Consider the following 15952-nt stretch of genomic DNA (forward strand, 5'->3'; position numbering starts at 1 on the left):
AACATGTGCTTCTCCACTGACCAGTCACTACACAAAAGGCCTACTACTGCTAGGAAACCTTGCCAGCACTTTCATCATGAGTACAAAGCAAAAGAAGCTAGCTTCTTGCAAAAGACACCCCCAGCCAAGTGAAAATAAATTCAGAAAAGATTTTGTATCAATAATCACCTGAAGCCAGGAGTAATAATATTGTTATCTGATCCCCTCCCTCCCTCCCTCCCTCCCGTGTTGTAGGTTTATGCAACATAACTAAAATCTGCCAACGGAAACTGCAACTCTCTCTCTCTCTCTGGTCCGTGTATGAAGGTTTCTTAACATGGGCTCTGAGATCAGCATCCAGAAACTCTCTGCACCATATTTATTGTTTCCTTTCAGGCACCAAACCCTATGCATTCTGACTCTTACCTCTCATTGACTAGCCTCATTTTCAGAGGCTCAAACTTCTAAAAGTAACCCAGCGGAGACACACACTGGGAAAAAAAACCGTACCCAAAAAGAGCCAAAACAAAGAAAGCAAAAACTCTTTAGTCTCCCATTCCAAACTACAACCTTTCTTCTACTTTTGCTGAGCTTCCTTTTAAAGGGCCTTTTAAATCAGATCCAAGAAGGAAATTCCTCCCTCCTTTTCCGTTCCTTTTTGGAGGGTTTTGGGCCAAGAATTCTATGCATGGTCTGAGATACATATAAGTATAGAAGGAGGCAGCTGATGGGTTTAAGAAAAGAGTTGGCTTGCCTAGCGCTATTGTTCCTGATACTTCTGCTGTTAGAAACTTCATCTGTTCCTGATAGGTCAGCCAGGCACGGAAGCTTCAAGAACACTGGGTCTACAGCTCAGTTAACGGGTCCTGTTAAATCTCATGGTGGTGGCCTAAGAGGAGACAGAGATGAAGAAGGTGATGCAACTTTGGGTGATGAGAAGAGGAAAGTCTATACAGGTCCCAATCCTTTACACAATAGGTAATACTTAGCTAGTGAAAGCGTGCTTAATCTTCATATATATATGTATGAAGCCATGTGGTTTTCTAATTTTTGAAGCTTTTTTTGTTTGCTAAGTAATGATCATATTAATTAATGATTGGCTTTATGTTGTCCACGTATATATTCACGTATATATTGAGCTGTATCAAGCAGTGTTTAAATGCATATATAAGTTTTAGATTTCTGCAAAAATCCAATGCCTTTACTAATTGATTAATTTGGAATGTAATGAATATATATATATATATATAATTACTCCAAGGAGTATTTACTTTCCATATAAATTGAAATAAAGTAACATGATACTGCCGCCATTAATGAAGTTGTTATAATGACAGTGTTAACACTTTCGGTTGTTTTGTGAATCAATCAACCAAAGCAATGATGTTGAAGCAGTCGTTTCAAAAAAATTGAAGTCTAAAACCCTCATGTTTGGGTCTTATCTTAAAAATAACTACTTGGATAGATAAAACTGCGCGCGAGCGCACACACACACACACACACATATATATATATATATATATTCATCGATGGCATCACGTTCCTCTACGCTCTGTATAATCGAGCTACACTGCATAAATCATGTTGGTTTTCGACTGCAGACAGCATGAGAATAGATTGAATTCTTTTTCCTTAAAAACATTTGCTTAGTTGTTCATCCGTAAGATAAAGCTGTTGTTTTCCTTTTCCTTTCAATTGATTCTGTGCCCGTCAAAGAGAGCGTGAGTTTTATTTAGTATGATCCATCGCAAAAGGCATTATTTTATCCAAAGAGATGGTCGATCTCTTCAATTTTCTTGATCCCATGGTCTTGGAGGCTCATCCCATAAAACTTTGTCAAGCTTTCTGTCCAGCTACCGGGCTGTGAGTTGTTGCATTTACGATGCACAAAACATAATGAAGGGAACAAAGCAGCTCATGCATGTGGGCCAACAGCCCATGAACAACTTAAATCCAGCATTTTGGATCACGTCCTCTTGAAAGTTGAAAGTGCACAGTAGCATAAAAACATTAGAGAAAACTGCAATATTGAGTTGCCGAACCTTTTTATATGATTACGATGCTTCCTCGTACACATCACATTGGTGACCACGAAGTTCCGAAAGAGAAGGCAGCGTACCTTCACAACTGACCATCTCACCTGCAGTTTTGTTCAAGTAGTTTCCTAACCCTTTTAAAAATTACACAATTAGTGGCGAAACTAGATGTTTAGTTCTAATCCAAACGCCCGTCAGTGGCATGACTGCGTCAACTGCGAAGCAAGGACCAAGCGAAACTTGTCCGTGGTTGCTCCAAACTTGTGTTCTTGCCTTGCCTTTTTCTGCAATGTCAAATGTCAAGAACGCTTGATCCTTGTTATGCTTGCCTTCAAAGGGATGTTTCTAGCGTTGTAAGATTCATTCTGAGATACTTGAACTCGAAAGTCAAAATATAGTTTCAAGGGTCTGCCGGGAGCGATCTTTCCAATTCTTCTTGGGTCCTCATCTTTCTTACCAAACAAAGGAAATACTCATCTTTCTTACCAAACAAAGGAAATACCCAATCCTTCACTTCTCATCCCTCTCCCCGCGTCCATCGTTCCCTCATCAATCCCTCACAAACATACCCTAAATATCCTCTAGTCCTCCCAATACAACTGGCAGTGAAAAGTAAGCAAAGCACAACTCACAGTGATGATTGATGAAGATGGGAAGTAACAAAAGTTTGCCCTTTCCATTCCGGGCAGCACACTTATTTCCAACCTGATTTCCCTCAAGGATAAACAAGACATTCAAGTTTGATACAAGCTTTGGCTAAAAATGATAGGAACCAACAATAACCAAAATCTAAACAACACAGAGTACAGGCAGTAACTCGATTAGCTTTCAAGTCTTTAATGTGATGGAGCATGTTGAATTAGTCATGAAGAGTTCCCATGATATCTTCATCTCGATATAGAAAATACCTGAAACAGTGCATAAAGCCACAACAAAACATCATCAAAAACTGTATTTGTGTCGATCAATCGTCTAATGAGAGGAAAATAAATGCATTTGTGTAACACGCTGTTTTAGCAGCAAGAAAAGCAGTTGTCGTTTTGAGTTGCTGTCAAACTTGTTAATTTTCATGCCAATGAAAAGATTTTTTTATTTTATTAGCACCAGGTATCCAGGCCAAGGCCCGACTAATCCCGGGGATGCACATGCCCTCAGAAAGGAGTTTCCCGCGAGTGCACCACGGTTAATTCATGGGTTTTGCCCAAGTCTAATGGCCCCATGGAATTGTTTGCGCCTGGCAATAGTTGAACCTGGGATCCTGGACAAGAGCACACTATCAAGTCCCAGCTCTTCTCCGTTAGGCCAACCCCATGGGGTTGCCAATGAAAAGATGATAGAAAAGAATTTAGAGTTTAGGCCTGCATTTAACCCGAAGTCCCAATTCTCCAGCAAGGGTTCCCTATTGTAACTTCTTACCAAATGCACATCCCGTTTGGGTAGCAAAACCAGCCAAGATTAACCAAAAAGTCAATATAAGAAAGCACCAGACTATCGGAAAAATCATGAAATCTACATTTATGCAGCAATGACCTTTTTAAGAACGGCATAATGGGTCAAATCTTTCATATTTTGAATAAGGATCTTATTTCTGCAGGATAAAATTTCTTCTAAATCAAGATTGATCTAATGATTGTAATATGTAAGGGAATGCATGCAATCCAAAAGAAGAACAGATAACCAAGCTCCCTAGAATACCCATCCTGATCTCATTCACATCAGAATGCCATTTTAAGGCATTTGCAAAACACCAATTTCCATATATCAACTCACTATAGTCAAATACACTGCAAACGTTATTAACAACAATGCCCATTGCAGAAAAACAAATAGTAGTGAAAATTAACTGGTTCATTTCAAAATCTGTATCAAGCCAAATCATCTTCCATTATAGGTATTCCTTCAAACATATAAACATGCATTCCATTAGAAATTCTAAAGTCAGCAAAACAAATTTAAATCATATAGGATGAGGTATCATGCATTATAGAATTCTGAATCCTATTTAACAGCGTTTAACTACTCTAAAACTAGTTACTTGATCACCCCCAGTGTGACTTTAGGAGACTGTTAGCTGCCACAGCTAGCCTACCAAAATATTAAATCTACATGGATCTATGAGTCAGGCGTATGCCTTCTCGAAGCTACATGGTTCAATTGAACATTTAGGTGCCAACTCAAACTGCATATAACTTGATCTGTCCAAATTTTAGTGTCAAGTAATAAGGGCCATGGAATAGCTAAGAGATAGGACCATGGTATTTTTTATACTACCGTGTAGACAAACTATATAAGCTAACACACAGATGCCAACTCTCGTACACAATTAGCACAACATCCACCAGAAACTCGAACCCAAAGAAGGAACAAAATTTCAAAAGGCAGTAAAAACTCACTCTTTTTCACCGAGTTTCACTTCAGTGCCTCCATATTCAGGCAAAAGAACAGTATCTCCTTCCTTCAGAGTAACAGGAATCAACTTGCAGTCTTTATCACGAGCTCCGGGACCCACCGCAACAACTTTTCCAGAATTCATCTAGAATTATGAAGCATTAAAAGAAATCATGAGGTCAAAAAACAATAAGTAATCACCTCATGTATCCAGCAATCAAACAAATGAATAAACGTAGATTTACATCATAGCATAACAGGATAAGAATTAGCCTTCGATTTTCTTGTCAGGCATAAATTTATCAAACTGGCAAGAAACAAATACACATAAGTTGAGCATGCTGCACTATCAAGGTGAGCCAATTACCAAGGAATAAAAAATAACAGCAGTCGTGAGAACTTGAATGTTAGTATAATTTATTTCCAATGAAGCACATATTAAAACTAAGAACCTCCCAATCCCAACAAAACCATTTAAAATTGAGCTAAAGCACTTAACCGTTACTGTTAGCAATTAAACTGAAGCTGAAGTTTCGGATTCATGCATGAACCAATTCAGATTTTAGTACTCAGAATAAAGTTATTTTACAAGCCAAACGTTGCTTATGTTCAATACTTCAATTGGAGGATTTGTGGGGGGTGACATAAAGAACCCAGATTCTAGTATGTGGTTGCCGTAGGTTTTGAGATTCAAATGTAATGCAATACAACTCTTTGCAACAAAAATAAATCTTAGACATAAGTTTAGTTTAGTTATGATTAACCAAGTACTAATGCCTCTTAGAGTTGAGAGAATCCCTCCCTAATAAAAGAGTTCATTACACTTCATATCACGCACAGTAGTAAAGCAGTTCCAATGCTGCATGCATCAAACGGAATGAAAGTAAAGAGAAAGGGATGACCTTGGGGGTTTTCTCAGGAAGAAGAATACCGGTGTTGGTTTTGGAAGGAGGGATTATTTTCTCCACCAATATGCGATTAAATGTCGGGATCAAACGCTTTGCCATCTTCACTCCTCTTCAGCCTTCGCACGCACTGACTGACTCTAGAGAGAGAAAGAGTGATAGCAGAACAGTGAGTACTTGAAACCTCTTCTGGGCTACTTTAAATGGGTTTGTTGAGTTGGAGATACAATCCAAGCGAGATGATGCTGGTAGGGTTTAACGAGGAGTTTAATGTTATCTTTGTCAAATTCCACAACTGCCCATCTTGCCCATGCTCTTTTCCCTCGCTCCTTTTTTTTTTTTTTTTTTTTACCAAAAGCCAAACAGACAAATAAATTGCCCGAACCCAAAGGGTTCTCCCCAACTCGCCTTGCTAACTTGTGATATGCTTAGTTGAGCTGTTGCCAATAAGTTGCATGGCACCAAACAATCTTACCCTGCCTAGCTAAACACATTTTTCCTTTGAAACAACTTATAGACTTTATATATTTAACATAAAGGGAAAACCTCCTCAACCATTATAATAAAAAAGTTTCCCAATCCATACATAGAGCATAAAATTCTTGAATTAGATAAATGTAAATAAACTTGAACTATGATCAATAACTATTTTGGAGAGAAGAGGGAAGAGTCCATCGTTTGGACGCTCTGGTCAAAGAAGTGGCTTGAGCTCTGAGTAAGATGGGTCAAAAACTTCACATTTGCCTGCCAAATGATGGCTTTTAGCAGCGCACAAATTGACCAACACTTGGATTGAAGTAATCCAACATGAAATCCCATGTTTAGCCAGAGATTTTGTTGGATGTTGCGCAAATTGACTAATAATCTTGCTAAAACTCCAAAACCTCTGGATAAAATGAAAAATAAAATGAAGAGGACAGCATAGTTGATTTTTAAGGAGAAGAAAAATAAAATGAAAGACCAAGTTAAGTAAAATGAAGAGGGGCTGCAGCTGGTTGCAGAGAAGAAGACTCTTAGGGGGAGAGAGAGATAGATGGGCTAGCAAATTTGGTAGTTAGTGGTAATTATGTCTGTTCCATGCTTTATCAACCAGGATTTTAATCCGAGTGAAACCGATTTCTCATGAATGCATCTATTCTAGCAGAGCGAGATAAGAGTAACCATTAGAAGAAAGAAAGGAGAAAAGATCACCCTGACCAACACCAATCTGAAACTCTGGCAGTGTTTGATAACATATTTACGCTTTTCAAAATGGGTTTTAATTTGTTACTCTTTACATGCTTTGAATGATTTTATTAAGCAGGCTCTGAGAACATCAATTATCATCAATTTTATGCATTTCCAGTCCAAAGACACTTTACAAAATCACATGTACCGCACACTCAATTGTTGAGGGTTGAAATTTGATTTTGCCATTACCCCGCCAGGCGCCACCCACCACTACCTCCAAATAAAATAAAAAAATACAAACCTTCTCATGCTAGTTTCTAAACTATGATCAATTTTGCCGAGCTTATAAATGAGAAACACCGCAAGTATGTTAAACTGTGCTCAAAACTTTTACGACTCCCACAAAATTTACTTCCACAAGTCAGCTTTGAGTAACATAAGATGCTACAATCCCTCCGATCATCCACTATGGAGGGAAGAAATGAAATGGAAAACCACCACATTAACAAAACAAAGATGCCATACAGCTTAGTTCTAAATTAAGATCCATTTACTTTCTTTCCTTGAAAACTAAAATAGGTAACATATCAATAAAAATATTAGAACTAGTACAGAGCCAGCCAAAAAACTATTGTCTGGAAATTTTTGATGAGTTTATAAATCTGCAGGCAGCATCCAAACTCAGTTCTTCGTATACCTGGACATAATGATTTTTTTTGAATTTTCAGACATCAATAATAGCAAAATGGAATCTTAAGCAGGAAATGTAAATGATTTCAAATAATGATGCATACAAGTTTCCGATGAACTTCATGAAAAGCCTTGGAAAATCTCTCGGCCTCTGCTGCACCCACCTGTATATCCACAAGAGCACTCAAAAACGTGTCATAAACAAAAAATCCATTTATCCCTATCACTAGGAAACGATAAGTCTGCTGTGCCGCTTTGTTTGGATGGGGGGTGGCAACAGATTTTTTTTGCATAATGTATGATGGCCAACAGATATAAATCAGCTAGACTTTTTTGGCACAACATTCAATGAGTAACAATCAATCCACAAACAGATCACTGATGCAGGATGGAGAGAAACCAAAAACAGGAGTAAGATAGAGGCATCTCGACAAATTCAACTCTGACTCACAAGTGATCACACCAAGTAAAGTCACACAAAGTTAATCCTTTCTCGCTCAAAAGATGGCCACCATGCTTACTGTTGTTGAAAAATGAATTTTCTCAATGCACCAAATGCTTTGAATATGTTAATGTACCCATAAGAAGGCTTCATGATTCATTCAAAGCCAGCAAATACTATGGCAAGCAACAAATCATACCTTCTTCTCAACTGCCAACTTAAGCTTCTCCCAGAATGCATCTACTTAAGGAAATACAGAAGAAAACAATCAATAAATGCACATGAATATCAACAATGATGAAGAGTTTAATTTTTTTTATGAATCTTTGTTGCCGATCCCATGAATTTGCCAATGATTTCATGATTCTTAACATAATGCAAATTCCATACCAACATAACCTGAAAGGGAGACTCTTTCCAAAATGACTGACAGGCACAACACACGTCAACAGAATAGTTGGTGAATTGGAGGAAAGTTTATTAAGTAAAGTGGCTCAACATTATCAGGCCAAAGCTTCCCAAGAGATTTTTCATCAAAAATCAAGGATTCATGAGGGAAAATACATTTAAATCTCCTCAATTATCTAACAACGATAGAAGCATGTAAGCAAGCAGACTAAATTTTATTTGATAACATGCCTTGTACATCAATAGCTTGATTGTTGATTTCCTTTTTATCTTCCTCCCATTCAGCTTCTTTCCAAGACTTGAACTGTTGTGCAAATAACAGAATGCATGAAACCAATTCAGATTACAGATACAAGATAATGTCTCATCTGCATACACATTATATATGTAGAGAGAGAGAGAGAAGGAACAGTTTTAGTAATACCGCTGGCAATGACAGGTGAGATGATCTTTCTGATGGGACTAACTCAATCTGAAATTAAAAAATAAAGGTAACTATGCAGCTGTGGGTATATCCAAATACAAACAGAGCACGAGAGAATTAATGAAGGCAGTTCAGAGTACACACAAATACAGACATGCAAACTTCATCAGCATGCCCACGCACACAAACACACACACCAAAAAGAAAAGGGGGAGAGAGAGATGTAAAGGGCAGTTTCAGTAATACCGGCTCCGGAAATGACCGAGAAGATGATTGTCTTGATGGGTCAATCTCAATCTGACACAGAAGAAAGTTATTACAAAACCATGAGCATTAGATACAAATACAGACAGCTAACCTAGCAAAAGGACGGATTTGACTTTATTTAGAACATCAAAGTCCACTTAAAAGGATCACAAAACATACAGATTATTCAATTCTAATTCGTTTTCTTTCCATAAAATCTAATGGTTTTACGCTTAAGAACTTTCAAATTTATTTAGTTAAAAGCCTCACTCCATCATAATATTTAACTGAATCACCATTTCAAACATGTCTAAAATCGAGAATTTCATGCTCAAACCACTACCATACCAAGATATTGTGGTGTTATGATTTTAACCCATTTTCAACCTCAAAAGACTGACTAAATTAGTAGCAAAAAAGAAAGATACTGACAATGTAAAATTCAATAAACCCTAGTTCCTTTTTGAAGAATAGACAGACAGACAGACAGAGTAATATATGTGTGTGTGTGTGTTAGTTTTAAACAAGGAAGCTCAACATTGAAAGCAGAGTAATTAAGATTCGATTCAAAGAAAGAGGAGAAATACTTACATGGTAATTGCGAGGACGGACAACAGGGAAGAGATCAAGAAGGCGTCTAAATTCTTGCTCATCCATTCCCCTTCTCCTTTAATCTGAGACAAAATATTCTAGTAAAATGCTGTACTATTTTTTCTTCTTGAAGTCTTTGCTTATAGCTTATATGACGGATTTGCCCTTTTTTCCAATGCTATAATTAATTAGAACTTGGTCCCTATGTTTCATTGTAATTATGTAATCAATCTCTACGATATAAAAACTGACTTTAACCACCTAATTTTAGTAGTTTTTTTCTTCAAAAATTACTTTTTTTGTAATCAATTTTTTTCGTTTTACCTTCTTCTATTTTATTTTTACTATTTTCTTAATAAATTAAAAAACAGAATAAATAAAAAAGAACACAGAATTTACGAGGTGCTAAATTATAAATAGATTTCAAAATTAATAATTTTTAAAACTACTAAAACTAATTAATTAATTACCTTGTTATTTTCAAGCCAATTTTTGTTTAGGTGTTTGGTACTACGTTCAAAAAACGCTTCTGAAAAAATTTAAATTTTTTTTCTTTAAATTAATATGTTTTTGGTGTTTTCAAATCATTTTAATGTACAGATCTCAAAAATAATTTTTAAAAAATAAAAATATATTATTGACATATTTTTCTGAATAAAAAACACTTTAAAAAACAATCACAACCACAGTAATGCTAGCATCTTCTCGTATGTTTTTAAAGATGCTCCTCTAGTGAAAACTTTCAATGCTATGCTATCTAGGTCTCCATTCTTTGTTTTACATTCGGACAATTTTTCTGTATAAAAATGGTTTTTATTTTTTTATATATAAAAGTATGAAAAGGGCATTTTTATCCCAAGAAAAGCTATTATTTTTATCATTAATGGTTTTTATCAGTTTATACTTTGGTCATTCTTTCTGATTGGTAAAAACTAAATACACTCATGACATGCACCAACGCCTTGAAAATGATTTAGTTGAATTGGTTCATGATATATTTTCCCTTTGCCTTTTATTTTAGGAGCAGGAGCTGAGCTGTTTGCCGCAACAACTCTTACGATACAAGAGAATTGGGTCTTAGATTGTTGAATATTATTATTTGTATTATAAATAATATTATTTTTTAATTAAAATTATATTAAAACTAATAATATTTATAACATAAATAATTATATTAACAAACCCAAAAATATTTATAACACAAATTATAATATTTTTATATTAATACTTAGAATTAAAATTAAAATAATATATTTATAATACAAATAATAATTTTTTTTACATAGATACTTTGAATAAGAAAAATAATTATATTTATAACACAAATAATTATATTTTTTTATGAATACTTTGAATTATATTTATAAATATTTTTAAAAAATGATGGTTTTTCTTCAATAGTAATAATAGTATTTTTATTTTCAATTTATTAATGATAATAATAATAATAATAATCTTTCCAAAATTATTAATTATTTTATTAATAATATTAATTATAATAAAGATAATAATATGTATAATACAAATAATAATATTTTTTATTGTAATAAAAATAATAATATTTATAAGAGAAATGATAATATTTTTAATATTAATACTTTTGTATTATAATTAATGTTATTGAAATTAAAAATATTCTTATTTGTATTACGAAGAGACACTTCATTGTGCATTTACTGTACATTCACTGTGAATCAAAAGAGAATTACCTGTAGACTTGCACGGTTGCTTTGCTGTATTTAGATGCCGTTTGGTAATGCGGCTAAACCGGAGGTTCAAATAAACCACAGTTTCTATGTGTTTGGTTATGCAAAAAAATAGATTTTATTTTGGTGGGATCCACAGTAATTGTGGCTGCATCTGTGGCTGATAAGAAGCTGGAAAATTATGCTTTCCAACAGCAGCTAACCTCATTTTTCAAGATCCACTGTGCTAAGAGAAACAAGCCGGCTCAACTATTCATCTTTTGTCTCTGGAATTGCAAATTCTATATGTTGTAGCTTGTCTTCCCCAAACATTAAAGAGCATGTAAAAGATGAATTCCTAGAGCTTTTCCATTGTGTGGAGAACGGAGTAGCACTGTTTCGGCCGGATCAGGTTGGTACAAACCTAAATGTAAAAAAAAAATATTTTTTTTTATTTTTAATTGTGTTTTATTCAAAAAACTAGTGTTTAACATTATTCAATGACACTACATAAATTAGAAGGATATCGCATAATGACATAGTATTTACAGAATTTGATCGTAATTTCAATTTTGTTCCTGATAATATTTTACCCGATGTTATTGCACGCTCAATAAACTATGAAAATTATAGTCTTTATCGAATGAATTTCGTACGTTATGGAATTGTAGATGGTTTAATGGAACAATAAAAAATATTTTATATAAAGTATTATTTATTTCATTATGTAATAGCAGTAGTTAAATCTACAATATTTAAATTAAAAATCATCAATATTAATATATATTTTTTAAAATTATTTTATAACCTCAATTTCAAAAGCATTCTTAACCAAACACATACTACTTTTTGTTCAACCTCAATTTCAACCACAGTTTTAACCAAATATCTATTTTTTCAAACCAACCTCAACTAAAAGTACTTTTTATAAAATAACTTTTTTCAAACCACAATAACAACAACTACCGCAATGCCAAAAACACTTTTACTATATGAAAACGCATTATCTTTATTGTTTGTGAGTAAAAAATGGCGACTGGATCGTTGGTCTTGCTGCAACCAATTGTGTTAGATTTTTTAGCTAATAGGACCCATTAGTGTTGGGTCTACAAAACCCATCAGCTTTGGTTCGTGCGGCAAGCAGACCCATCAAAAAGCAGGACCCAATATTGTAATTGAAGCCTGGGATAATCCACAGCTTAGAGCCCCATGATAGAAGGACTACATATGTACACGTGTCTCGAGACGTATGGTTCTGTAAAAAAAAAAGGAGTGTTAAGGGCGGTAGTTCTTGACATTTCCAGGGCAAGGGTATAACAACATTGGTTCCATTTCCGTCCATGATCATGTTTTTTTTTTTAATTCTTTTATATATCAAGGAAAAGAAGTATGTGCCCATTCAATTCACTATTACACTCTCCTTAAAGTCCTCACCAGCGGATCTTACTCCTTAGGTTTTCTTAAATCATTTTTCTTTTCTTTCTATTTCTCTTATTCAAATTAACAAGTGGTGATTTTCTTCAGTTTGTTTTTAAAAAACTCTCATCCAAAAGAAATAATAATTAATGAATTTGAAAAAAAATTCATTGAAAAATAACTATAGATTTGATTTGAAGGGTAAAATTAAAATTATTGTTATTATTAATAAATTTGAAAAAACAAATATTATTACTATCAAAGAAAAATAAAAAAAAATTATTTGAAGTGATTAAAAATTATAAAAACTTGGCCAAACAACTTTAATATTATTATTAATATTATAAATTTTATTAAATTCATTAATATATGTAATTTAAAATAAATTTTATTACTATTGAAAAAAACATAGATTTTATTTGAAGGGTAAAATCTATTATTATTAACTTGGGTTTGGCATCCCCTTCCAAACCCAAGAAACTTGGGGCTGGAAAGTAGAAACATGTTGCACCAAGACCTAGCTGCGGTGGGCCCTGCCGCTAGGTCCATCTGCCAAACATGACCCATCGATACTGAGCCTAGATGGGTACCTAGTTGCCGGGTCATTCGACCAAGCAGGACCCCATGGTGTTGGTTCCTCCAGGACCTATCAGTGTTAGGTCCCGCAAGACCTATTAGCTTTGGGTCCTCCTGCAAGCAAGACCCATCAAAAAGCGTTGGATCCTGTCTCAGAAGAACCCAATACTGTAATTTGTTTTTCTTTTCCCTTATTTTTTTTTTCACAGGTAACAACCATTTTTTTCTTTCTAATATTACATAACATAAATAGATTAAGATTTTTCTGGAGCAAAAAATAAATGTGAGCGATTTGCGCGTTAGCATTGTCCATATGGGGTTAGCTTATCACTGCAACTCCGGAAGATTTATCATCTTTTATGGGATTAAATCCTAGGATTTTCTACGAACTCCTTTCACTCTATTTTATCCTGGGTTATTGTTATTTTATCACTAATAAATTCAAATTTTTTTTTATTAAAAACCATAAATTTTATTTAAAGAGATTAGAAAAATATAACAACTTGAGTTAGACAGGTTTAACATAATTATTAATATTATAAATATCATTATTTTTATTATATTTAATATTACTAAAATAATAATTAATAAATTTGAAAAAAATATTATTAATATTGAAAAACATTCATAGATTTGATTTGAAGGGTGACATTAACAATTATTATTATTATTATTATTATCATTAATAAATTTGAAAAACAATATTATTATTATCAAAGAAAAATAATAAATTTTATTTGAAGGGATTAAAAACTAGAAAAACTTGGGCCAAACAACTTTAATATTATTATTAATATATTAAATTTAAAAATAAGTTTTATTACTATTGAAAAAAACATGGATTTAATTTGTAGGTTAAAATAAATTATTATTATTATTATTATTATTAACAACTTGGGTTTGACATCCCCTTCCAAACTCAAGAACCAGGAGCAAGTGTCGCTGGGTTCATCTGTCAAGCATGACCCATCGATGCTGGGCCCATATGGGTACCCAGTTATTGTGATTTGTTTTTTTGTTCTCTGATTATTTTTTCACGGGGTAAAGAGGAAATATTATTATTCTATTATTGTTATTTTCATGGATAATAAATTTAAATAAAAAAAATATTATTATCGAAGAAAAACCATAAATTTTATTTGAATAGATTAAAAAATATACAAACTTCGCCCCGACAAGTTTAACATTATTATTAATATTATAAATATTATTATTTTCATGATAGTGCATATTATTAATATAAATTTGGTAAAAATATCATTAATATTGAAAAACAGCCATAAATTTGATTTGAAAGGTGAAATTAAAAATTATTATTATTATTATCATTAATAAATTTGAAAAACAATATTATTACTATCAAAGAAAAATAATAAATTTTATTTGAAAGAATTAAAAACTATAAAAACTCGGGTCCTGCTACGGCTGAAACCATTAGCCTTGGCTCATGCTGCGAGGAGGACCCATCAGCGTGGGTCATGTCCATCGCAGGACCCATCAGCGTTGCGTCCTGCCTCTAGCAGGACCCGATGCTTGCTTTCTCCTGGAACCAATAGGTATTGCAATAGTGTTGGGTCCTGCTGCCCAGCATGACCTAAAATTGAAAAATACCCAACATTTTTCGCCCTGCCTACCACCATGACCCAACACCCAATTGAGTCCTTCCTCCACCAGGACCTAACATCTTTGGACCATGCCCAGCAGCAGGACCCAACGCTTTGGGTCTTGTTAGGATGCCAGACCCAACAGAGTGGGGTGGGCCTGTCACATTCAAAATCTGACCCTGTAATTGATCTGAAAAAAACCAGTCGACCCGCTAGATCAACTCATAACTCGGATGATCCGGAAAAAATCCAGAAGCGACCCTTTTTTTTTCATTTTTTTTCTCCTACCCTAAAGTGATGTGACAGATTAAAAAACCAAAAACTAAAAAAATAAATAAACCTCCTCTCTTTTATTGTTTAGAAGCTTCTTTAAAAAAGTATTAATTGTTTGACATGCGGCGAAGCGCAGGTCACATAGCCATTACATAAAGCTTGGGTTCTTTTTTGTTTTTTTAAATAGTTTTTTTATAGTTTCGTCCTCCAACATTAGGTTGGTTGGTAATTGGGCGTTACCTTTAATTTTGTTTTTGTGGAGTGATCTTATTTTAATGGCCCGTGTCCCGGGTTGTACTCGGGTGACTCTAGCAGTTTTTTTCTAAAAAAAATTAAATATTTTCCTTTTATTTTATTGCTTCAACATTGATTGGTTGTGAATTGAGTTTTATAATTTCTTTTGATTTAATTTTTATAAAGTTATCTTGTTCTCATGACTCGTATTTGATGTTCGGTCGGTTTACTTGGGTTGTTTATTCTAGTCTTTTTTTTAGATTGATTTTTTTAAATTTTATCCTCCAATAATAAGTTATTTGAAAACTGAGTTTCATGATTTTTTTAATTTATTTGTTGTGATATTATTGCAATCTCATATCTCGAGTTGTGAATTTTACAAGTCAACCAGAGTTATTAGACGTCATAAAAAGTGTTATATAATTTACATAAAATTTTGAATTGATAATTAAATTACTTTTTTTTCAAAAAAAGGTCAACAACGCATTTAGATTTCTTTTTTAGGGGGAAAAAAAGATCCGAGCGAGCGGCAACGGAAGGACGAGCCATGAGTCTAGTTTATAATAATTAATTTCCTATACGCCGTCATCATGAGCATCACAGCTGCGCTGATCTTCAGGCCGGTTGGTCCGGGATTTACGGCTGAAAGATATCTTAATTCCACCTCCTGCAAAGCCTGGTATGTCTAGCAAGCTAGCTATTGTTCGAATATTGGACGTCAAAGAGTAAGTAGTTGCTTGACGACATAGCTTAGCTAACAAGCAAGGGGTGCAGTCGTGCTGTGATGAATCAATGATGCAGCGGTGCTTTTCACTTGCCCCTGTTCTCCAATCAGGACATATACAATCCTTTTACTCCATTGATAAGTCGAAGGAGTTCTTTCTT

General features: G+C 34.0%; 2 protein-coding genes across 3 annotated transcripts; both read right to left on the reverse strand.

The window, feature by feature from the left end:
* Positions 1 to 2672: 2672 nt before the first annotated feature.
* On the reverse strand, positions 2673 to 5586 carry LOC7475031 (10 kDa chaperonin, mitochondrial). Its single transcript, XM_002313231.4, has 3 exons — positions 5306 to 5586; positions 4409 to 4548; positions 2673 to 2923 (listed from the first exon to the last, which is right to left on the reverse strand). The coding sequence occupies exons 1-3, from the start codon at positions 5408 to 5410 to the stop codon at positions 2875 to 2877; spliced, it is 294 nt and encodes a 97-aa protein (XP_002313267.1). The 5' UTR covers positions 5411 to 5586; the 3' UTR covers positions 2673 to 2874.
* A 1280-nt stretch (positions 5587 to 6866) lies between these two features.
* Positions 6867 to 9438, reverse strand: LOC7454875 (uncharacterized). 2 transcript variants are annotated; one of them, XM_024608074.2, is made up of 7 exons: positions 9280 to 9437; positions 8689 to 8739; positions 8443 to 8490; positions 8250 to 8322; positions 7810 to 7850; positions 7273 to 7332; positions 6867 to 7175 (listed from the first exon to the last, which is right to left on the reverse strand). In XM_024608074.2, the coding sequence occupies exons 1-7, from the start codon at positions 9343 to 9345 to the stop codon at positions 7107 to 7109; spliced, it is 408 nt and encodes a 135-aa protein (XP_024463842.1). In that variant the 5' UTR covers positions 9346 to 9437; the 3' UTR covers positions 6867 to 7106. The 2 variants fall into 2 exon arrangements, with proteins under 2 accessions (XP_024463842.1, XP_024463843.1); XM_024608075.2 differs by lacking the exon at positions 8443 to 8490 and having other exon boundaries at positions 9280 to 9438.
* Positions 9439 to 15952: the final 6514 nt, after the last annotated feature.

The sequence above is a fragment of the Populus trichocarpa genome, chromosome 9 (genome assembly GCF_000002775.5).
Source record: "Populus trichocarpa isolate Nisqually-1 chromosome 9, P.trichocarpa_v4.1, whole genome shotgun sequence".
NCBI lineage: Eukaryota > Viridiplantae > Streptophyta > Magnoliopsida > Malpighiales > Salicaceae > Populus > Populus trichocarpa.

Excerpts from the sequence above, each read along its gene's own strand:
- LOC7454875 (XM_024608074.2), bottom strand. The coding sequence starts at position 9,345 with ATGGATGAGCAAGAATTTAGACGCCTTCTTGATCTCTTCCCTGTTGTC. Across the intron at positions 7,333-7,809 it reads AGTTGGCAGTTGAGAAGAAG|GTGGGTGCAGCAGAGGCCGA; the intron begins GTATGATTTGTT and ends GTGGATATACAG. Across the intron at positions 7,176-7,272 it reads ATGAAGTTCATCGGAAACTT|GTATACGAAGAACTGAGTTT; the intron begins GTATGCATCATT and ends CATTATGTCCAG.
- LOC7475031 (XM_002313231.4), bottom strand. The coding sequence starts at position 5,410 with ATGGCAAAGCGTTTGATCCCGACATTTAATCGCATATTGGTGGAGAAA. Across the intron at positions 4,549-5,305 it reads TTCCTGAGAAAACCCCCAAG|ATGAATTCTGGAAAAGTTGT; the intron begins GTCATCCCTTTC and ends TCATAATTCTAG. Across the intron at positions 2,924-4,408 it reads GTGAAACTCGGTGAAAAAGA|GTATTTTCTATATCGAGATG; the intron begins GTGAGTTTTTAC and ends GCACTGTTTCAG.